Genomic DNA, 23,659 nt, shown 5'->3' on the forward strand with positions numbered 1-23,659 from the left:
ATGCTGTGACTTGCCCAAAGTCACCCAGCTGACAATTGGCAGAGCCGGGATTTGAACCCATGACGTCTGACTCCAAAGCCCGGACTCTTTTCCACTGAGTCACCCTGCTTCTCTAACACATGGGCGACTCTTTTATTAATAATAATAATGGTACTTGTTAAGGGCTTCCTATGTGCCAAACACTGTTCTAAGCGCTGAGGATGATATAAGTTAATGAGGTTGGGCACGGAACCTGTCCCACGTAGGGCTCACACTTTTATCCCCATTTTTCAGATGAGGGAACTGAGGTCTAGAGAAGTGAAGTGACTTGCCCGGAGTCACCCAGCGGACAAGCGATGAAGTCATCATCGTCAATCGTATTTATTGAGCGTTTACTGTGTGCAGAGCACTGGACTAAGCGCTTGGGAAGTCCAAGTTGGCAACATATAGAGACAGTCCCTATGCAATAGTGGGCTCACAGTCTAAAAATAGTGGGCTCACAGTCTAAAAGTCAGGATTAGAACCCAGGTCCTCTGAATCCCAGACTCGCGCTCCAGCCACGAAGCCACGCCGCTACCTCTAAGCGACTTCTTTTCCACGAGGCTCAGGGGCGTCGAGTCGAGTCGTTGCTCCATGTGGGGTAAACTGATTACCCTGTATCCACCCCAGTGCTTAGAACAGTGCTCTTGGCCCATAGTAAGCACTTAACAAATACATTCATTCTGTGTTTATTCTCTATTACTCTATTTATTTATTACTCTATTACTGTATTTTACTTGTACATATCTATTCTATTTATTTTATTTTGTTAATATGTTCTGTTTTGTTCTCCGTCTCCCCCTTCTAGACTGTGAGCCCACTGTTGGGTAGGGACCGTCTCTAGATGTTGCCAATTTGGACTTCCCAAGCGCTTAGTCCAGTGCGCTGCACATAGTAAGCGCTCAATAAATACGATTGATGATGATGATGATGAAGGGAGGGTGGTGTCCAGGTGGGGTGGGCATTCGGCAGGTGATGTCTTGGGCCGTGGGAGCGGGCACCCCCGAGGCTGGGTTGTTGGGTTGTTGGCGCCGGTGGTTGCTGCCTGTGGGGAGACCCAGGTGGCAAAGTCTGGAGTAAATGCCCGAAAAGCGGGGGGCACACGGTGGGCGTCCCGGCCTTCGCCTTACCCCTGGGCATCCCGCCCCCTGAGAATGGAGTGTCCAATCAGTCGGTCGTATTGAGTGCTTAGAGCACCGTACTAAGCGCTCGGGAGAGGACAATACAACAGTGCGGCCCTGCCCCCAACGAGCTTACAGTCTAGCGGGGGAGGCAGACAGCAAGAGAAGTAATTGACAGAAATGGGCATAAGCGCTGCGGGAAAGGGGGAAATGAATGCAGTGAGAAAATAATAATAATAATAATAATGATGGCATTTATTAAGCGCTTACTATGTGCGAAGCACTGTTCTAAGCACTGGGGGGATACAAGGTGATCAGGTTGTCCCACGGGGGGCTCACAGTCAACCCCCATTTTGCAGATGAGGGGACTGAGGCCCAGAGAAGTTAAGTGACTTGCCCAAGGTCACACAGCTGACAAGTGGCGGAGGTGGGATTTGAACCCACGACCACTGACTCCAAAGCCCGTGCTCTTTCCACTGAGCCACGCTGCTTCTCTTAAAATCAAGGCGATGCAGAAGAGGAAAGGGGGGCTTAGGGTAGGGCAGAGAAGCAGCGTGGCTCAGTGGAAAGAGCCCGGGCTTTGGAGTCTGAGGTCATGGGTTCAAATTCTGGCTCCGACAACTGTCAGCTGTGTGACTTTGGGCAAGTCACTTCTCTGGGTCTCAGTTCCCTCATCTGTAAAATGGGTATTAAAACTGTGAGCCCCCCGTGGGACAACCTGATCACCTTATAACCTCCCCAGTGCTTAGAACAGTGCTTGGCACATAGTAAGCACTTAGCAAATACCATTATTATTATTATTATTCTTGGAGAAGTTGTGCATTCAGTAAGACTTTGAAGGAGGGGGGAGTCATTGTCAGATAAGAGGAGGGAGGGGGTGTCCTCTTGGGAGAGATGGCTGGCCTGTCTTACTGGACGGGGAAGGAAGGATCGGGTGTGACCTTGGGTGCTGTTCATCATCATCAATCGTATTTATTGAGCGCTTAGTGTGTGCAGAGCACTGTACTAAGCGCTTGGGAAGTACAAATTGGCAACGTATAGAGACAGTCCCTACCCAGCAGTGGGCTCACAGTCTCAAAGGGGGAGACAGAGAACAAAACCAAACATACTAACAAAATAAAATAAATAGAATAGATATGTACAAGCAAAATAAATAAATAGAGTAATAAATATGTACAAACATATATACATATATACAGGTGCTGTGGGGAAGGGAAGGAGGTAAGATGGGGAGGATGGAGAGGGGGACGAGGGGGAGAGGAAGGAAGGGGCTCAGTCTGGGAAGGCCTCCTGGAGGAGTTGAGCTGTTGGTGAGGGCTTCCAGGGGGAGGAGGAGGTAGGCAGATTGGAAGGGTGCCTCGGATGTCTTTGGTCGCGGGGCACAGAGCGGAGAAAACCGAAATCCCCAGGGAACTCCCAGGCCTCGATTTAGCCAGCAGGTTGGACCCTGCGGACCGGGTCCCGGGGCCGCCCGCGGGGCCGGGGCCCAGGGGAGCGGAGAGACGCTGGCATGATAGCATTTATTAAGCGCTTACTATGTGCAAAGCACTGTTCCAAGCGCTGGGGGGGTTACAAGGTGATCAGGTTGTCCCACGGGGGGCTCACAGTCTTCATCCCCATTTTCCAGATGAGAGAAGTTAAGTGATTTGCCCAAAGTCACCCAGCTGACAGTTGGCGGAGCCGGGATTTGAACCCATGACCTCTGACTCCAAAGCCCGGGCTTTTTCCACTGAGCCACGCTGCTTCTCATCTCCCCTGCTGTTGGGTAGGGACCGGCTCTATATGTTGCCAACTTGTACTTCCCAAGTGCTTAGTACAGTGCTCTGCACACAGTAAGTGCTCAATAAATACGATTGAATGAATGAATGAATCTCCCACCGTGGCCCAGCCCTCACACTCTGCCCTTTTAGCTCCAGCACGCTCATGCCGCCTCCATCTCGTCTCTCTGTCGGTCATATTTATTGAGGGCTTAATAAGATGGTATTTGTTAGGTGCTTACTATGTGTGAAGCACTGTTCTAAGCGCTGGGGGGCTACAAAGTGATTAGGTCGTCCCACATGGGGCTTACTGTCTTAATATCCCCGTGTTACAGGTGAGGTAACTGAGGCACAGAGAAGTGAAGTGACTTGCCCAAAGTCACCCAGCTGACAAGTGGCGGAGCTGGGATTCGAACCCGCGACCTCTGACTCCAAAGCCCGGGCTCTTTCCACCGAGCCAGGCTGCTTCCCTGCTATCCAGGGAAGTACAGTGCTAGCTAGCTAGCTAGTACGGTGCTCTGCACACAGGAAGCGCTCAATAAGTACGATTGATTGATTGATTGACACTTCCACAATTAGGAGCTGTGGCTGGTAAAAATGACGAGGGCTAATTAGGGCACCTGCCTTGTGCCGTCGTCTCCGTGAAAAACGAGCTTTCCCAAGTTCCCGAGCCCCGTGCTGCCCGGCCGGTGCCCGCGGGCGGGTGGCAAGTGGGCCAGGGCAAGTGACTTAATAATAATAATGATAGCGTTTATTAAGTGCTTACTATGTGCAAAGCACTGTTCTAAGTGCTGGAGAGGTTCCAAGGTGATCACGTCCAACGAGGGGGCTCACAGCCTTCATCCCCATTTTCCAGATGAGGGAACTGAGGCCCAGAGAAGCGAAGTGACTCGCCCAAAGTCACCCAGCTGATAATTGGCAGAGCCGGGATTTGAACCCGTGACCTCCGACTCCAAAGCCCAGGCTCTTCCCACTGAGCCACGCTACTTCTTCTCTGGGCCTCAGTTTCCTCATCTGTGCAATGGGGATTAAGACGTGAGCCCCACGTGGGGCAGGGACTATGTCCATCATCACCATCATCAATCGTATTTATTGAGCGCTTACTATGTGCAGAGCACTGTACTAAGCGCTTGGGAGGTACAAATTGGCAACATCTAGAGACAGTCCCTACCCAACCGTGGGCTCACAGTCTAAAAGGGGGAGACAGAGAACAAAACCAAGCATCCTAACAAAATAAAATAAATAGATATGTACAAGTAGAATAAATAAATAGAGTAATAAATCTGTACAAACATATATCCATATATACAGGTGCTGTGGGGAAGGGAAGGAGGTAAGATGGGGGGATGGAGAGGGGGACGAGGGGGAGAGGAAGGAAGGGGCTCAGTCTGGGTGGTGTCCAACCTGATTAGCTTGTTTCTACCCCAGCGCTTAGTAGAGTGCGTGGCACATAGTAAGCATTTGAGCCCGCTGTTGGGTAGGGACCGTCTCTATATGTTGCTGACTTGGACTTCCCAAGCGCGTAGTACAGTGCTCTGCACGCAGTAAGCGCTCAATAACTGCGATTGAATCAATGAATGAATGTAACAAATACCATTTATAAATGGCTGCCTTCCCCAAGGCCAGCTGCCCGGTCTGGCTCTCAGGGTCCCAACATCCCTGTCCTTGCAATCCCAGCCGGGGAAAGGCACCGGCTCCCCCGGACGATTTATTCATTCATTCAGTCGCATTTATTGAGCACTTACTGTGCGCAGAGCACTGTACTAAACGCTTGGTAAGTACACTCAATCAGTCGTATTAATTTATTTATTTATTTATTATTTATTCAAGGCCCTGCTGAGAGCTCACCTCCTCCAAGAGGCCTTCCCAGACTGAGCCCCTTCCTTCCTCTCCCCCTTGTCCCCCTCTCCATCCCCCCCATCTTACCTCCTTCCCTTCCCCACAGCACCTGTATATATGTATATATGTTTGTACATATTTATTACTCTATTTTACTTGTACATATCTATTCTATTTATTTTATTTTGTTAGTATGTTTGGTTTTGTTCTCTGTCTCCCCCTTTTAGACTGTGAGCCCACTGTTGGGCGGGGACTGTCTCTATATGTTGCCAACTTGGACTTCCCAAGCGCTTAGTCCAGTGCTCTGCACACAGTAAGCGCTCAATATATACGATTGATTGATTGATTGATTGAGCGCTTACTGTGTGCAGAGCACTGGACTAAGCGCTTGGGAACTACAAGTTGGCAACATATAGAGACGGTGCCTACCCAACAGTGGGCTCACAGTCTAAAAGGGGGAGACCGAGAACAAAACCAAACACACTAACAAAATAAAATAAATAGAAGAGATATGTACAAGTAAAATAAATAGAGTAATAAATATGTACAAACATATAGACATATATACAGGGATATATGCTTGGGTTAAAAAAAGGCAGGCCCGCACGGTTCCTTCATCCTTCCCCCGCCCCAGGCTGGGTGTCCGGCCGTGGACCGCAGGGCCTGGACCGGCCAACTTGTCTTCCTTCCTCCTTCCCTCTTCCCTCCTCCTTCCCTCTTCCCTCCTCCTTCCCTCTTCCCTCCTCCTTCCCTCTTAATAATAATAATAATAATAATAATGTTGGCATTTGTTAAGCGCTTACTATGTGCAAAGCACTGTTCTAAGCGCTTGGGGGGATACAAAGTGATCAGGTTGTCCCACGTGGGGCTCACAGTCTTAATCCCCGTTTTACAGATGAGGTAACTGAGGCTCAGAGAAGTTAAGTGACTTGCCCAAGGTCACACAGCAGACATGTGGCGGAGCCGGGATTCAAACCCATGACCTCTGACTCCAAAGCCCGTGCTCTTTCCTCTGAGCCACGCTGCTTCCCTCTTCCCTCCTCCTTCCCTCCTCCTTCCCTCTTCCCTCCTCCTTCCCTCTTAATAATAATAATAATGATGTTGACATTTGTTAAGCGCTTACTATGTGCAAAGCACTGTTCTAAGTGCTTGGGGGGATACAAAGTGATCAGGTTGTCCCACGTGGGGCTCACAGTCTTAATCCCCATTTTACAGATGAGGTAACTGAGGCTCAGAGAAGTGAAGTGACTTGCCCAAGGTCACACAGCAGACATGTGGCGGAGCCGAGATTCGAACCCATGACCTCTGACTCCAAAGCCCGGGCTCTTTCCACTGAGCCATGCTGCTTCCCTCTTCCCCCCTCCTTCCCTCTTCCCTCCTCCTTCCCTCTTCCCTCCTCCTCCTCCCCTCCCTGCAAGTGAAAGGCGTCCACCCTCCCCTTCATCCCTGGCTCATCTGCTACCCGTCTGTGATCCCACGGTTGGGTAGGGACCGTCTCTATATGTTGCCAACTTGGACTTCCCAAGCGCTTAGTACAGTGCTCTGCACACAGTAAGCGCTCAATAAATACGATTGATTGATTGTTTGCCCCTACCCCGATCCTGCCCAGGTCACACCCTGTCCTCTGCCACCTGTCAGATGTCCGACACACACGACTGGTGGCTCACAAGCAGCTTGACCCTAATGGATAGAGCCCAGGCTTGGGAGTCAGAAGGGCTTGGGTTCTAATCCCGGCTCTGTCTGCTGGGTGACCTTGGGCAAGTCACTTCACTTCTCTGAGCCTTTTACCTCATCCGTAAAATGGGGGTTAAGACTGTAAGCCCCACGGGGGACAACCTGATACCTTGTATCTACCCCAGCTCTTAGAATAATAATAATAATAATGGCATTTATTAAGCACTTACTATGTGCAAAGCACTGTTCTAAGCGCTGGGGAGGTTACAAGGTGATCAGGTTGTCCCATGGGGGGCTCACAGTCTTCACCCCCATTTTACAGATGAGGTCACTGAGGCACATAGAAGTTAAGTGACTTGCCCAAAGTCACACAGCTGACAAGTGGGGGAGCCGGGATTCGAACCCATTACCGCTGACTCCAAAACCCATGCTCTTTCCACTGAGCCACACTGCTTCTCCTAAGAACAGTGCTTTGCACACAGTAAGCGCTTAACAAATGCCAGCATCATCATTGTTATTAATCCCGGCTCCACCACATGTCTGCTGGGTGACCCTGGGCAAGTCACTTGGCTTGGCCTCAGTGACCTCATCCATAAAATGGGCTCACAACCTTAATCCCCTGTGTGGGATAGGGACTGCGTCCAACCTGATTAGCTTGTATCTACCCCAGTCCAGCACTTAGAACAATGTCTGGCACATATTAAGCACTTAACAAATACCATAAAAAAAAATCTGCCTTCCATAATAATAATGATAGCATTTATTAAGCGCTTACTATGTGCAAAGCACTGTTCTAAGCGCTAGACGGGCCGGAGCCCTTTTACCTTCTGTCCGGTGGCGACAGTACACGCTAAGCGCTGACTTTGTGCCAAGCACTGTGCTAAGCTGCTGGGAATTCATTCATTCATTCAGTTGTACTTATTGGATTTATTGAGTACTTTGTACACAACGCTGTACGAAGCGCTTGGGAAGGTACAGTACAACAATAAAAAGTGACAAAATGGGCTTACAGTCTAGAGGCAGGGAGACAGAAATCAATACAAATATACCAATCAACTTGTACTTCCCAAGCGCTTAGTACAGTGCTCTGCACACAGTAAGCGCTCAGTAAATGTGATTGAATGAATGAATGAAATAAATAAAATGACAACTATATAAATAAGTGATAATAATGATGGCACTTATTAAGCGCTTACTATGTGCACAGCACTGTTCTAAGCGCTGGGGAGGTTACAAGGTGATCAGGTTGTCCCATGGGGGGCTCACAGTTTTAATCCCCATTTTACAGATGAGGTCACTGAGGCCCAGAGAAGTGAAGTGACTTGCCCAAAGTCACACAGCTGACAACGGGCAGAGCCGGGATTTGAACCCATGGCCTCTGACTCCAAAGCCCGCGCTCTTTCCACTGAGCCACGCGGGGTGGAGAGCAAAGGGAGTGGGAGAGATGAGAAAAAGTGGGGCTTAGTCTGGGAAGGCCTCTTGGAGGAGACGTGCCTTCAATCAATCAATCAATCGTATTTATTGAGCGCTTACTGTGTGCAGAGCACTGGACCAAGCGCTTGGGAAGTACAAGTTGGCAACCTATAGAGACAGTCATCATCGATGGTATTTATTGAGCGCTTACGATGTGCAGAGCACTGTACTAAGCGCTTGGGAAGTACAAATTGGCAACAAATAGGGGAGGGAGAGTCATTTTCTGTCGGATTGGAGGAGGGTGGGCCAGAAGCCGGTCTAGACTGTGAGCCCACTGTTGGGTGGGGACCATCTCTCTATGTTGCCAACCTGTACTTCCCAAGCGCTCAGTAAGCGCTCAATAAATACGATTGAATGAATGAATGAGTGAATGAGTGAATGAATGAGTTAGCGGCGGCAGAGGAGCGGAGTGTATGGGCTGCGATGGAGAAGATTGGAAGCGAGTTGAGGTAGGAGGGGGCAAGGTGATGGACTGCTTGAAAGCCGGTGCTGAGTAGTTTGATGTGGAGGTGGATTGGCAACCACTGGAGTGTTGTGTTTTTTTTTTTTTGGCGGGGTGACATGTAGAATCAATCAATCAATCAATCAATCGTATTTATTGAGCGCCTACTATGTGCAGAGCACTGTACTAAGTGCTTGGGAAGTACAAATTGGCAACACAAAGCAGCATGGCTCAGTGGAAAGAGCCCGGGCTTTGGAGTCGGAGGTCATGGGTTCAAATCCCGGCTCCGCCAACAGCCCGCTGTGTGACTTTGGGCAAGTCACGTCACTTCTCTGGGCCTCAGTTCCCTCATCTGGAAAATGAGGACTACGACTGTTAGCCCCCCGTGGGACAACCTGATCACCTTGTAACCTCCCCAGCGCTCAGAACAGTGCTCTGCCCATAGGAAGCGCTTAATAAATGCCATCATTGTTATTATTGTTATGTAGCAGAGTGAAGTATGGACTGGAGTGGGGAGAGACAGGAGTCTGGGAGGTCAGCAAGGAGGCTGATGCGGTAATCCAGGCGGACTAGGATGAGTCTGAGTGTATTAATGTGGTTAGCAGTTTGGATGGAGGAAAGGGCGGATTTTAGCAAATGATCCAAGATGATCAGATCGGACGCCGTCCCTGTCCCACCCGGGGGCCCACCACCTGAGAGGGTGGGGAGGGAAGGAGGGAGAGCAGAAATCTTATTCCCATTTTCTAGCTAGAGAAAGGCAAAGTGACCTGTCCGAGACCGCCCAGCGGGCACGTGGTTGAGCCGGGATTGGAATTCAGGTCTCCCAAATCCCAGTCAGGTGCCCTTGCCACTGGGCCATGCTGCCTTGATATTAATAATAATAGTAATTATGGTATTTGTTAAGTGCTTACTACGTGCCAGGCATGGTACTAAGTGCTGGGGTGAGTACAACAGCGTGGCTCAGTGGAAAGAGCCCGGGCTTTGGAGTCAGAGGTCGTGGGTTCGAATCCCAGCTCTGCCAATTGTCAGCTGTGTGACCTTGGGCAAGGCACCTAGCTTCTCTGTGCCTCAGTGACCTCATCTGTAAAATCGGGATTAAGACTGTGAGCCCCACACGGGACAATCCGATCACCTTGTATCCTCCCCAGTGCTTAGAACAGTGCTTTGCACATAGTAAGCACTTAACAAATATCATTATTATTATTATTACAAGCAAATCAGGTTGGACACAGTCCCTGCCCCTTACGGGGCTCACAGCCGCAATCCCCATTTTATAGATGAGGAAACTGAAGCACAGGAAAGTGAAGTGACTTGCCAGAGGTAGCAGAGCAAACAACTGGCTGAGGTGGAATTAGAACCCAAGACCTTCTGATACTTTATCCACGATGACATGCTGCTTCCCTGCCTTGGTGGCTCGAGTCTCCCCAGTTCGATTGTCAGCTTGTTGAGGGCAGGGGCCGGGCTCCCTTCCTACAGTAGGTAGTTAGGGGGTGGGGGTGGGTGGGATGTTGCAGTTAGCACTGGGGATGATAACAATAATAATTGTAGTATTTGCTAAGCACTTACTATGTGCCAGGCACAGTACTAAGCGCTGGGGTGGCTACAAGCTAATTGGGTTGGACACAGTCCCTGTCCCACGTGGGACTCAAAGTCTCAATCCCCCTTTTACAGATGAGGGAACTGAGGCCCAGAGAAGTGAAGTGCCTTGCCCAAGGCCCCACAGCAGACAATCAATCAATCGTATTTATTGAGCGCTTACTATGTGCAGAGCACTGTACTAAGCGAGTGGCAGACAAGTGGCGGAGGCAGAATAATAATAATCATAGTATTTGTTAAGCTCAGTTTTAGACTGTGAGCCCACCGTTGGGTAGGGACTGTCTCTATATGTTCCCAACTTGTACTTCCCAAGTGCTTAGTACAGTGCTCTGCACACAGTAAGCGCTCAATAAATACGATTGATTGATTAAGCACTTACTATGTGCAAAGCACTGTTCTAAGCACTGGGGAGGTTACAAGGTGATCAGGTTGTCCCACAGGGGGCTCACAGTTTTAATTCCCATTTTCCAGATGAGGTAACAGGCACAGAGAACTTAAGTGACTTGCCCGAAGTCACACAGCTGACAGTTGGCGGAGCCGGGATTTGAACCCATGACCTCTGACTCCAAAGCCCGGGCTCTTTCCACTGAGCCACGCTGCTTCTCGTCCTTTTTTTTTTTTAACTCTATTTAATTTATTTGTGCATATCTATTCTGTTTTATTTTGTTAGTATGTTTGGTTTTGTTCTCTGTCTCCCCCTTTTAGACTGTGAGCCCACTGTTGGGTAGGGACTGTCTCTATATGTTGCCAATTTGTACTTCCCAAGCGCTTAGTACAGTGCTCTGCACATAGTAAGCGCTCAATAAATACGATTGATGATGATGATGATTCCCAGGCCTGGGCTCTGTCGACTAGAGCCCCGCTGAGGGTGAAGCAGTGGAGGAGGGGCCGCTGTTTGGGGCACGGGTGCGGGGCAGGGGGGTCCCCTGCGGCTGGGCTGTACCACCTGGCCAGTCTTGCGGGCCGGCTGTGATCAGGCCTGCCCTCAGGAGCAGGTCCGGGGCCTTTCCTCAGGCCGTGGGGGTGGCCATGAGCACAGCCTTCTCCCCCCCGGCTACCCCAGGGTCATCCTGGGCCACCAGCCCACCCCCCCCCGGCGGCCCCTCTTCCCCAGAGATGAGCCCGCTTCCCCTTTGGGTACCACGGTTGCCATAGCGACCAGGGCAGCTCTGCTGTCCGCTTCCTGAAACCCCCGGCCGGGCTCAATCAATCAATCAATCAATCAATCGTATTTATTGAGCGCTTACTATGTGCAGAGCACTGTACTAAGCGCTTGGGAAGTACAAATTGGCATCACATAGAGACAGTCCCTACCCAACAGTGGGCTCACAGTCTAAAAGGGGGAGACAGAGAACAGAACCAAGCATACCAACAAAATAAAATAAGTAGGATAGAAATGTACAAGTAAAATAAATAAATAAATAAATAAATAGAGTAATAAATATGTACAACCATATATACATATATACAGGTGCTGTGGGGAAGGGAAGGAGGTAAGACGGGGGGATGGAGAGGGGGACGAGGGGGAGGAAAGGGGCTCCTTTCTGACCGCCCCACCAAGGTTTCTCTGGCTGCGCATGGGCTCTCCTGGACCCTGGGGACCCTGCCCCTCCTCTGCCCTTCGCCCCTTCCCCTCAGTGCTCAGTTTGGGGGGGCCCAGAGTAGCCCACCAAGAGCTGGAAGCGCTGGCGAGTTTGGGGTAGTGTTTTCCCTCTGCTTCTCATCCTCCATCCCCCACCTGCCCAGCTCCAAACAGGTGGGGCCCTAGCTGACTTCTTCCTCCTCCTCCTCCTCCCTCCTCCTCCTTCCTCCTCCCTCTTCATGCCCCACTGCATGTTTGGTTTTGTTCTCTGTCTCCCCTTTTAGACTGTGAGCCCACTGTTGGGTAGGGACCGTCTCTATATATTGCCAATTTGTACTTCCCAAGCGCTCAGTACAGTGCTCTGCACATAGTAAGCGCTCAATAAATACGATTGATGATGATGATGATGAGGATGCTGTGCCCTCCTCCATGGTGTCTGTGCCAAGGCTTAGAGAAGCAGCATGGCCTAGGGGATAGAGCCCGGGCCCGAGAGGCAGAAGGACCTGGGTTCTAATCTTTGCCGTGCGACCCTGGGCAAGTCACTTCACTTCTCAGGTCCTCGGTCCCCTCATCTGCAAAATGGGGATTGAGACCGTGAGCCCCGTGTGGCTATAATTCTATTTATTCTAACGGTTTTGACACCTGTCTACATGCTCTGTTGCCTGCCTCCCCCTTCCAGACTGCGAGCCCGTTGTTGGGTCGGGACCGTCCCTATATGTCGCCGACTTGGACTTCCCAAGCGCTTAGTACAGTGCTCTGCACACAGTAAGCGCTCAATAAATTCAACTGAATGAATGAATGATTTTCTTTTGTTTGTATGTTTGGTTCTGTTCTCTGTCTCCCCCTTTTAGACTGTGAGCCCACTGTTGGGTAGGGACTGTCTCTATGTGTTGCCAATTTGTACTTCCCAAGTGCTTAGTACAGCGCTCTGCACATAGTAAGCGCTCAATAAATACGATTGATTGATTGAATGAACAAGGACCGTGTCCAACCCAATTAGCTTGTAACCATCCCGGCGCTTTGTACAGGGCCTGGCACAAAGTAAACGCTTAACAAATGCCATTATTAAATATTTATATATAGTAAATATATATAGTGTATATATACACACACACACACTGGAGGAAAAAAATGCTCTTCAGGAAAGTCAGGGCCCCTTCCCCAACCTAATCACCGCTGCTCCCTCAGAAGGCAGTAGTCTCTGCCCCTGTGGGGAAAAAGTGTGTCTCTGTCTTGTCTTTCTGTCTCTTTCTTTCTCTCTCTCATCCATGGGGAAGCAGCGTGGCTCAGTGGCAAGAGCCCGGGCTTTGGAGTCCGAGGTCGTGGGTTCAAATCCCGGCTCCGCCACTTGTCAGCTGTGTGACGTTGGGCAAGTCACTTCTCAGTTCCCTCATCTGTAAAATGGGGATGAAGACTGTGAGCCCCTCGTGGGACAACCTGATTACCTTGTACCTACCCCAGCGCTGAGAACAGTGCTTTGCACGTAGTAAGCGCTTAACAGATACCAACGTTATTATTATTATTTTTATTATATGCGCTCTCTCTCCTCCCCACAGCTTGCCAGCAAAGCCCGGACGGAGAAGGAGGAGAAGCTGAGCCAGGCGTATGCAATTAGTGCTGGGGTCTCCCTGGAGGGCCAGCAGCTCTTCCAGACTATTCATAAGACGTAAGTCCGGCAGGAAGGTGGGCCGGGGGAGAGGGAGGGAGTGTTCCCGGGTCCCGGGGGCCCAACTGGCACCCCCTCGGCGCTCCTGGAGTCCGGCAGGGACGGCCACCGGCTTGACCAGACCCTGTTGAGTCCGGGGGAGGCCCTGGAGGCTTCTGGAAGTTGAAGGCCTTGGGTGAGGGGGTGGACGCAGAGTCGGGGGGCCGGGCCGGGCCCACCCTGGGTTGGCGCGGGTGGGAGCCGGGGGCCCCGGGGCGACTTCCTCCGTCCTCCTGTCTCCTAGCATTAAGGACTGTAAATGGCAAGAAAAAAACATCGTAGTCATGGAAGAAGTGATCATCGCTCCTCCTTACCAAGTGGAGAACTGTAAAGGCAAAGAGGGGAGCGCCCTGAGCCACGTACGCAAAATAGTAAGTGGCCGAGTGGGCCCGGGGGTTGGGGGGACGACGACACGGGGTCCGGACCCATCCTCGGCTGGCTCCCCCTTTTCCCCCCGGAGAGGTAATCAATCAATCAATCAATCGTATTTATTGAGCGCTTACTATGTGCAGAGCACTGTACTAAGCGCTTGGGAAGTACAAATTGGCATCACATAGAGACAGTCCCTACCCAACAGTGGGCTCACAGTCTAAAAGGGGGAGACAGAGAACAGAACCAAACATACCAACAAAATAAAATAAGTAGGATAGAAATGTACAAGTAAAATAAATAAATAAATGAATAAATAGAGTAATAAATATGTGCAACCATATATACATATATACATAGGTAAGATGCCGACGGTCCCGGCCCTCCTCCGTCTCCTGGGATGTGGGAGGGAAGAGTGATATATGTTGCCAGTTTGTACTTCCCGAGCGCTTAGTACAGTGCTCTGCACATAGTAAGCGCTCAGTAAATACGATTGATGATGAAGAGGGAGACTGCGAGCCCCACGTGGGACAGGGACTGTGGCCGACTCATTCATTCATTCATTCATATTTATTGAGCGCTTACTTGATTTGCCCGTATCCACCCCAGCGCTTAGTACAGTGCCTGTCGCATAGCAAGTGCTTAACAAATGCCGCAATTATTATTTTTGTCGTTGCTGTTAATTGGAAACAATCGGGACTGCTCTCCTCTCCACGTTCTCTGCTGAAGGGCCACAGGAGAGGCTGGGAAGCCCAGTGGAACTCACCCACCATTAATCCCATCAGCCTGGGGACTGCGTCCAACTTGATTAACCTTCTAGACTGTGAGCCCGCTGTTGGGTAGGGACCGTCTCTATATGTTGCCAACTTGGACTTCCCGAGCGCTTAGTACAGTGCTCTGCATACAGTAAGCGTTCAATCAATCAATCAATCGTATTTATTGAGCGCTTACAGTGTGCAGAGCACTGGACTAAGCGCTTGGGAAGCACAAGATGGCAACATATAGAGACAGTCCTTACCCAACAGCGGGCGATTGAATGAACGAATGAACCTCCCCAGCGCTTAGAACAGTGCTTTGCACATAGTAAGCGCTTAACAAACACCATCATTATTATTAGCCTGTACTACCCCAGCGCCGTCAGGGTAAGCGCTTAACAAATACCATCAACCAGTCACCCGTGCAGTTTGGGCACTGTCTGCTTGCAGGGCACTGTACTAGACCCCTGCCAGAGGGCAATCATCATCAATCGCATTTATTGAGCGCTTACTATGTGCAGAGCACTGTACTAAGCGCTTGGGAAGTACAAGTTGGCAACATCTAGAGACAGTCCCCACCCAACAGTGGGCTCACAGGCTAAAAGGGGGAGACAGAGAACAAAACCAAACATACTAACAAAATAAAATAAATAGAATAGATATGTACAAATAAAATAGAGTAAAAAAAAAAATATGTACAAACATATATACATATATACAGGTGCTGTGGGGAAGGGAAGGAGGTAAGATGTGGGGGTGGAGAGGGGGACGAGGGGGAGAGGAAGGAAGGGGCTCAGTCTGGGAAGGCCTCCTGGAGGAGGTGAGCTCTCAGCAGGGCAATGCAGTTGGCAGGCACGGTGCCTGCCCTCGAGGAGCTGTATATATGTATATATGGTTGTACATATTTATTACTCTATTTATTTATTTATTTATTTATTTATTTTACTTGTACATTTCTATCCTATTTATTTTATTTTGTTGGTATGTTTGGTTCTGTTCTCTGTCTCCCCCTTTTAGACTGTGAGCCCACTGTTGGGTAGGGACCGTCCCTACGTGTTGCCAATTTGTACTTCCCAAGCGCTTAGTACAGTGCTCTGCACATAGTAAGCGCTCAATAAATACGATTGATTGATTGATTGAGGAGCTGACGGTTAGCGGGGTGGGGGAGGGCTGCACCCTCTTTTCCTCTCCCTGCCGTGGCAGACGGCGGGGGCGAAGGGGCAGGTGTGGGGACCCCCACCCTCCGCCCAGCAGCCCCCTTGGGAAGGAGGGGTGGGGACCGTCCACTTCCCAACTCCGGCTCCTCCTCGGTCGGGATGGGCCTGGGTCAAAGCTGGGCCTCACCCTCCTCCTTTCCCTGTGTCCTGTCTCCCCCCCCCCCCCCCCCCCCCCCGCCCTACTTCTCCTTCTCGTGTCCCCTCCCTCCCCCGTTCCCGCCAGGTCGAGAAACATTTTAGAGATGTGGAAAGCCAAAAGGTAATGCAGCGTTCACAAGCACAGCAAACACAGAAGGAAGCGACTCTGTCGTCCTGAGTCCCGCACAACGCACACCGGGCGGGGGTGGGGGGGGGCCGATCCGGCGCCCCGGCCGGCCGCCCGACCCGCCGGGACCCCCGGAACCGCCGGACCCAGAGCCGGGGTTTGGGGGGGGATTGGGGGGGAGGGATGGGGGGGAGGGGAGGGGGGAGGGCGCCTTTGTTTCCTCGTGGCTCTTTAACCCCGAGCCACCGATTCCAGACCCTAGACTTTAAAAATCCCACACGTCCCCCCCCCCCCCAGCCCCAGATGAGAGAATAATTTAAAGACGAATCATTACTTGACTAACAGCCTCGCCTCTCTTGTCCCCACCCGGATTCCTTCCTTCCCCCCGGAACGGTCACTTTGTTCATTTTATTTTTCCACTCCGCCCCTCCCGTTTTTATCAGCGGTTGCCCCTCGCCCTCCGGAGCGAGCCCTGGGGAGGGGAGGGACGCCGTCCTCCCCCCCCGTTCTAAAATAAAAGAAACAATCCGACTGTGAACTTCAGCCGGTGAGGAGCGGAGGGGGCACACTGGCTGGCGCCGGGGGAGGCCCACACTTTTTAAATTCTTTTTTTTTTTTTTTTGTTTTTTTTTTTTTTTTTCCCCCTCCGCCCAGGGCGTGGCTTGAATTAGTTTTATTTTTCTTACCTTTAAATATATATATATGAAAATATATATGAGAAAGCCCCCTCCGTATCTTCTGCTTCTTCCAGGCCCCTGTGCGGGTTCATGGCCAGCATCCCCGCTTCCCGCCCTCCCCCCCCCGCCCCGGCGGAACTGGTGGCCGGTGGAAGAGGGGGCCGCCGGCTCAGAGCCGAGTTGCGGGCAAGAGAGGACCCGGGATGGGGTTGCTGTGGGGGTCTCGCCCGCGGCGGGGGCTCGCCCTCCCTCCCCGTCCCCTTCACGGTACTGGAAGCGACTGCAGGCCGCAGTCACGTCTCCCTGGCAGGCTGGAGAGACAGACCTTTTCTCTTTTTGAGCCCAGGTGACGCCCTCTCCGGGCCCCCCCACACCGACCGGGCGGGCAAGCCTCCACGGCCGCCCCTCGGACACCCCCGCGTCCGCGCTGCCTTCCCCCTGCTCGCCCTCCCACCCCCGGTCTGAGGTCCTTACAAGCCAACGGGCTTGTATTTCAGCAGGCCAAGCAGCGGGCTGGCCACCTTGGCTTTCTCTGCCAAGTGCCAGGCGGGCACCCTGGCGGGGCGAAGCCCCCCCCAGCCCTATCTCCAGATCCCGGGGGGCCGCGGGTAGCAATCGCAGAGCCCGGGGGTCTCCCTGGGGTGAAATCAGCAGGGTGGGCTCTCGCCGTGATCTCCCTTTCCCCTCAATGGGTTCCATCTTGTTTGTGCTCTCTCTCTCTCTCTCTCCCCTCCCACCTCTCCTGCCCCCGCCCAACCTTTGGTTTTTAAAATAATGGATCAAAACGAAATAATTCAAGCCCTGCCTTTAAAAATGAGATTTTTTTTTAAAGTATTGTTTAGCAAACAATAAAACCCGGATTTTTTTTAACCATCAGCCGTCTCCGTGGGTTTACCTGTGCTGGGGCCGGGCAGGGGGGAGGATAATAATAATAATAACGGTTGTTAAGCGCTTACTATGTGCAAAGCACTGTTCTAAGCGCTGGGGGGGGGGGGGATACAGTGTGATCAAGTTGTCCCACGTAGGGCTCACAGTCTTCATCCCCATTGTTACAGATGAGGTAACTGAGGCTCAGAGAAGTTAAGTGACTTGCCCAAGGTCGCCCAGCAGACTTGTGGTGGAGCCGGGATTTGAACTCATGACCTCTGACTCCAAAGCCCGGGCTCTTTCCACCGAGCCACGCTGCTTCTCTCTTACTCTCCTCCTTCCCTTCCCCTTCTTCTAGACTGTGAGCCCACTGTTGGGTAGGGACTGTCTCTATATGTTGCCAACTTGGACTTCCCAAGCGCTTAGTACAGTGCTGTGCACACAGTAAGCGCTCAATAAATACGATTGATTGATTGATTGATGGGCACCTGGATTGCCCATCTGGGTGGAAGCCACGGGTTCTGGGGTCAGAGTGGCCCCCGAGCTGACGGCAAGAGTCGGGACAGAGGGGAGGGGAACGGGTGGGGCAGCATTTCATCAATCAATCAATCAATCAATCGTATTTATTGAGCGCTTACTATGTGCAGAGCACTGTACTAAGCGCTTGGGAAGTACAAATTGGCAACACATAGAGACAGTCCCTACCCAACAGTGGGCTCACAGTCTAAACGGGGGAGACAGAGAACAGAACCAAACATACCAACAAAATAAAATAAATAGGATAGAAATGTACAAGTAAAATAAATAGAGTAATAAATATGTACAACCATATATACATATATACAGGTGCTGTGGGGAAGGGAAGGAGGTAAGATGGGGGGATGGAGAGGGGGACGAGGGAGCTCAATCGTATTTATTGAGCGCTTACTGTGTGCAGAGCACTGTACTAAGCGCATTTCTGTTCTTATCGGTTTTAGTTGAGGTACCAAAAACCCCGGACGCCATCGGGTGAGGCGAGCAGATGGGTCGGGCCAGTGAGAGGCTGGGCAGTTGGCACCCTGGCTTCACCTGGGCAGCTACTTTATACCCTGCCATCGCGGGGCAAGGTGTCTGTTCCCACTTCAGCCCAACTGGAAGCGGGCAGGGCCTCCCTGAGGTGGCCTTTGAGCTGACAGGAAGGGGTTTTTCTCCCAACTCTCCTTGGCTCTAATAATAATAGTTATATTAATTAAGCTTAATAATAATAACGATGGCATTTATGAAGCGCTTACTCCGTGCAAAGCCCTGTTCTAAGCGCTGGGGAGGTTACAAGGCGATCAGGTTGTCCCACGGGGGGGGCTCTCAGTCTTCATCCCCATTTTCCAGATGAGGGAACTGAGGCATAGAGGAAGTGAAGTGACTTGCCCAAAGCTGTGGGGAGGAGAGAGAGTGCATATAATAATAATAATGTTGGTATCTGTTAAGCACTTACTATGTGCAAAGCACTGTTCTCAGCGCTGGGGTAGGTACAAGGTGATCAGGTTGTCCCACGAGGGGCTCACAGTCTTCATCCCCATTTTACAGATGGGGGAACTGAGGCCTAGAGAAGTGACTTGCCCAAAGTCACACAGCTGACAAGTGGGGGAGCTGGGATTTGAACCCGTGACCTCTGACTCCAAAGCCCGGGCTCTTTTCCACTGGGCCACGCTGCTTCTCGCAAGTGGGGATGAAGACTGTGAGCCCCACGTGGGACAACCTGATTACCTTGTATCTACCCCAGTGCTTGGAACAGTGCTTTGCACATAGTAAGTGCTTAACAAATACCAACATTATTATTATTATTATTGCTGTGTGCCACACACTTTCCCTGCCCCACATGGACCTTACAGAGAAGAGGGAGCATAGGGATCGAGAAGCAGCGTGGCCCAGTGGAAAGAGCCCGGGCTTGGGAGTCAGAGGTCATGGGTTTGAATCCCGGCTCCGCCAACTGTCAGTTGTGTGACTTTGGGCAAGTCACTTCACTTCTCTGGGCCTCAGTCACCTCATCTGGAAAATGGGGATGAAGACTGTGAGCCCCCCGTGGGACAACCTGATCACCTTGTAACCTCCCCAGCGCTTAGAACAGTGCCTTGCACGTAGTAAGCGCTTAATAAATGCCATTATTATTATTAGGTATTGAATCCTCATTTTGCCCATGAGGGAACAGGCCCAGAGAAGTGAAGCAGAGCAGCATCGTTTAGTGGATACAGCTCAGGCCTCGGAGTCAAGATCATGGATTGTCATCCCAGCGCTGCCACTTGTCAGCTGTGTGACCTTGGACAAGTCACTTCACTTCTCTGGGCCTCAGTTACCTCATCTGTAAAATGGGGATTAAGGCTGCGAGCCCCATTCGGGACAGGGACTGTGTCCAACCTGACTTCTAGACTGTGAGCCCGCTGTTGGGTAGGGACCGTCTCTAGATGTTGCCAACCTGTACAAGTCGGAAACATAGAGACGGTCCCTACCCAACAGTGGGCTCACAGTCTAGAAGAATGAATGTTTTATTTTTATTTTGTTGGTATGTTTGGTTTTGTTCTCTGTCTCCCCCTTTTAGACTGTGAGCCCACTGCTGGGTAGGGACGGTCTCTATATGTTGCCACCCTGTACTTCCCAAGCGCTTAGTACAGTGCTCTGCACACAGTAAGCGCTCAATAAATACGATTGATTGATTGATTGACTGATTGAATGTTGCTCTGCACACAGTCAGCGCTCAATAAATACGATTGAATGAACGAACGAATGAATGAATGAATGCCACCCCGGCGTGTGGCGTCAGGCGCGCGTCATTTCCGGCCGGAAGGGAGGACGAGGGGGCACCGGAAGTGGGCGCTCAGGCAGGGAGGCCCGACCTTCCCAAGATGGCGGCTGCTGCTGAATGAATGATGATTCATTCATCATTCATATCAAAATACGATTGATGAATGCTGCTCTGCACGCAGTCAGCGCTCAATAAATACGATTGATTGATTGAATGATTGAATGTTGCTCTGCACGCAGTCAGCGCTCAATAAATACGATTGATTGATTGAATGTTGCTTTGCACACAGTCAGCGCTCAATAAATACGACTGAATTTATTTATTTATTTTACTTGTACATATCTATTCTTATTTTGTTAGTATGTTTGGTTTTGTTCTCTGTCTCCCCCTTTTAGACTGTGAGCCCACTGTTGGGTAGGGACTGTCTCTGTATGTTGCCAACTTGGACTTCCCAAGCGCTTAGTCCAGTGCTCTGCACACAGTAAGCGCTCAATAAATACGATTGATGATGATGATGAATGAACGAACAAATGAATGAATTTCTCTCCGGGGCGTGGCGCCGGGCGCGTGTCGTTTCCGGCCGGAAGGGAGGACGCGGGGGCACCGGAAGTGGGAGGCCCGGCCCTTCCCAAGATGGCGGCGGCTGCTGAATGAACGAATGAATGTTGGTCTGCGCACAGTCAGCGCTCAATAAATACGATTGAATGAACGAACGAATGAATGAATCTCCGGAACGTGGGGCCGGGCGCGCGTCGTTTCCGGCCGGAAGGGAGGACGAGGGGGCACCGGAAGTGGGCGCCTCGTCCCCGGAGCGTGGCCGCGGGGGACCTGCCCTTCCCAAGATGGCGGCGGCTGCTGAATGAATGAATGTTGCTCTGCACACAGTCAGCGCTCAATAAATACGATTGATATGAACGAACGAATAAAAGAATGCTTCTCTGGAGCGTGGCGCCGGGCGCGCGTCGCTTCCGGCCGGAAGGGAGGGCGAGGGGGCACCGGATGTGAGCGGCTCGGCCCTTCCCAAGATGGCGGCGGCGGCTGCTGAATGAACGAATGAATGTTGGTCTGCGCACAGTCAGCGCTCAATAAATACGATTGAATGAACGAACGAACGAACGAATGAATCTCCAGAGCGTGGCGCCGGGCGCTCGTCGCTTCCGGCAAGGAGGGCGTGGGGGGCACCGGAAGTGGGCGTGGCGGCCCTTCCCAAGATGGCGGCTGCTGCTGCATGAGCGGATGACTGTTGGTCTGCACACAGTCAGCGTTCAATAAATACATTGCCAAGCTCCGCCCTTTCCTCTCCATCCAAACCGCTACCCTGCTCGTTCATGCTCTCATCCTATCCTGCCTGGACTACTGCATCAGCCTTCTCTCTGATTTCCCATCCTCGTGTCTCTCTCCACTTCAATTCATACTTCATACTGCTGCCCGGATTATCTTTGTCCAGAAACGCTCTGGACATGTTACTCCCCTCCTCAAAAATCTCCAGTGGCTCCCAATCAATCTGCGCACCAGGCAGAAACTCCTCACCCTGGGCTTCACGGCTGTCCATCCCCTGGCCCCCTCCTCCCTCACCTCCCTTCTCTCCTTGTCCAGCCCAGCCCGCACCCTCCGCTCCTCCACCGCTCACCTCCTCACCGTTAGGCCTCGTTCCCGCCTGTCCCGCCATCGACCCCCGGCCCACGTCCTCCCCCGAGCCCGGAATGCCCCCAATCCCTCTGCCCCTCCGCCAAGCTCGCTCTCTTCCTCCCTTCAAGGCCCTACTGAGAGCTCACCTCCTCCAGGAGGCCTTCCCAGACTGAGCCCCTTCCTTCCTCTCCCCCTCGACCCCCTCTCCATCCCCCCATCTTACCACCTTCCCTTCCCCACAGCACCTGTATAGATGTACATATGCTTGTACATATTTTTGACTCTATTTAGTACATATCTATTCTATTTACTTTATTTTGTTAGTATGTTTGGTTTTGTCTCCCCCTTTTAGAGTGTGAGCCCACTGTTAGGTAGGGACTGTCTCTAGATGTTGCCAATTTGTACTTCCCAAGCGCTTAGTACAGTGCTCTGCACATAGTAAGCGCTCAATAAATACGATTGATGATGATGAAGAATGAATGAATGAATCTTCGGAGCGTGGCGCCGGGCGCGCGTCGCTTCCGTCCGGAAGGGATGGCGTGGGGGCACCGGAAGTGGGCGTGGAGGCCCTTCCCAAGATGGCTGTGGTGGCACCGGAAGTGGGCGGCCCGGCCCTTCCCAAGATGGCGGCTGCTGCTGCTGAATGAACGAATGAATGTTGGTCTTCACACAGTCACCGCTCAATAAATACGATTGAATGAACGAACGAATGAATGAATCTCCGGAGCGTGCCGCCGGGCGCGCGTCATTTCCGGCCGGAATGGAGGGTGTGGGGGCACCGGAAGTGGGCGTGGCGGCCCTTCCCAAGATGGCGGCGGCGGCTGCTGAATGAACAAATGAATGTTGGTCTGCACACAGTCAGCGCTCAACAAATACGACTGAATGAACGAATGAATGAATGAATGAATTTCCGGAGCGTGGCGCCGGGCGCGCGTCGTTTCCGGCCGGAAGGGAGGACGCGGGGGTACCGGAAGTGGGCGTGACGGCCCTTTCCAAGATGGCGGCGGCTACGGAATGAACGAATGAATGTTGCTCTGCACACAGTCAGCGCTCAATAAATACGATTGAACGAACGAATGAATGAATGAATTTCCGGAGCGTGGCGCCGGGCGCGCGTCGTTTCCGTCCGGAAGGGAGGGCGCGGGGGCACCGGAAGTGGGCGTGGCGGCCCTTCCCAAGATGGCGGCGGCTGTTGCTGAATGAACGAATGAATGTTGGTCTGCGCACAGTCAGCGCTCAATACATACGACTGAATGAACGAATGAATGAATGAATCTGTGGAGCGTGGTGACGGGCGCGCGTCGCTTCCGGCCGGAAGGGAGGGCGTGGGGCACCGGAAGTGGGCGTGGCGGCCCTTCCCAAGATGGCGGCGGCTGTTGCTGAATGAACGAATGAATGTTGCTCTGCACACAGTCAGCGCTCAATAAATACGACTGAATGAACGAACGAATGAATGAATGAATGTTTGGAGCGTGGCGCCGGGCGCGCGTCGTTTCCGTCCGGAAGGGAGGGCGCGGGGGCACCGGAAGTGGGCGTGGCGGCCCTTCCCAAGATGGCGGCGGCTGTTGCTGAATGAATGTTGGTCTGCGGACAGTCAGCGCTCAACAAATACGACTGAATGAACGAATCTGTGGAGCGTGGCGCCGGGCGCGCGTTGCTTCCGGCCGGAAGGGAGGGCGTGGGGCACCGGAAGTGGGCGGGGCGGCCCTTCCCAAGATGGCGGCGGCTGCTGCTGAATGAATGTTGGTCTGCGGACAGTCAGCGCTCAATAAATACGATTGAATGAACGAACGAATGAATGAATGAATCTCCGGAGCGTGGGGCCGGGCGCGCGTCGTTTCCGGCCGGAAGGGAGGGCGCGGGGGCACCGGAAGTGGGCGGGGCTGCCCTTCCCAAG

General features: G+C 52.0%; 1 protein-coding gene across 1 annotated transcript in view; it reads left to right on the forward strand.

The window, feature by feature from the left end:
• LSM12 (LSM12 homolog) overlaps nucleotides 1–15,953 on the forward strand; it is a 44,040-nt gene extending 28,087 nt beyond the window's left edge. The window contains exons 3-5 of the mRNA XM_038754544.1: nucleotides 13,059–13,168; nucleotides 13,452–13,578; nucleotides 15,772–15,953. Of these exons, the coding sequence (XP_038610472.1) occupies nucleotides 13,059–13,168; nucleotides 13,452–13,578; nucleotides 15,772–15,864 (330 nt within the window). The 3' untranslated portion in view covers nucleotides 15,865–15,953. The remainder of the gene's footprint in view (nucleotides 1–13,058; nucleotides 13,169–13,451; nucleotides 13,579–15,771) is intronic.
• The last annotated feature ends 7,706 nt before the right edge of the window (nucleotides 15,954–23,659 follow it).

The sequence above is a fragment of the Tachyglossus aculeatus genome, chromosome 11, assembly GCF_015852505.1.
Source record: "Tachyglossus aculeatus isolate mTacAcu1 chromosome 11, mTacAcu1.pri, whole genome shotgun sequence".
Taxonomy (NCBI): Eukaryota; Metazoa; Chordata; class Mammalia; order Monotremata; family Tachyglossidae; genus Tachyglossus; species Tachyglossus aculeatus.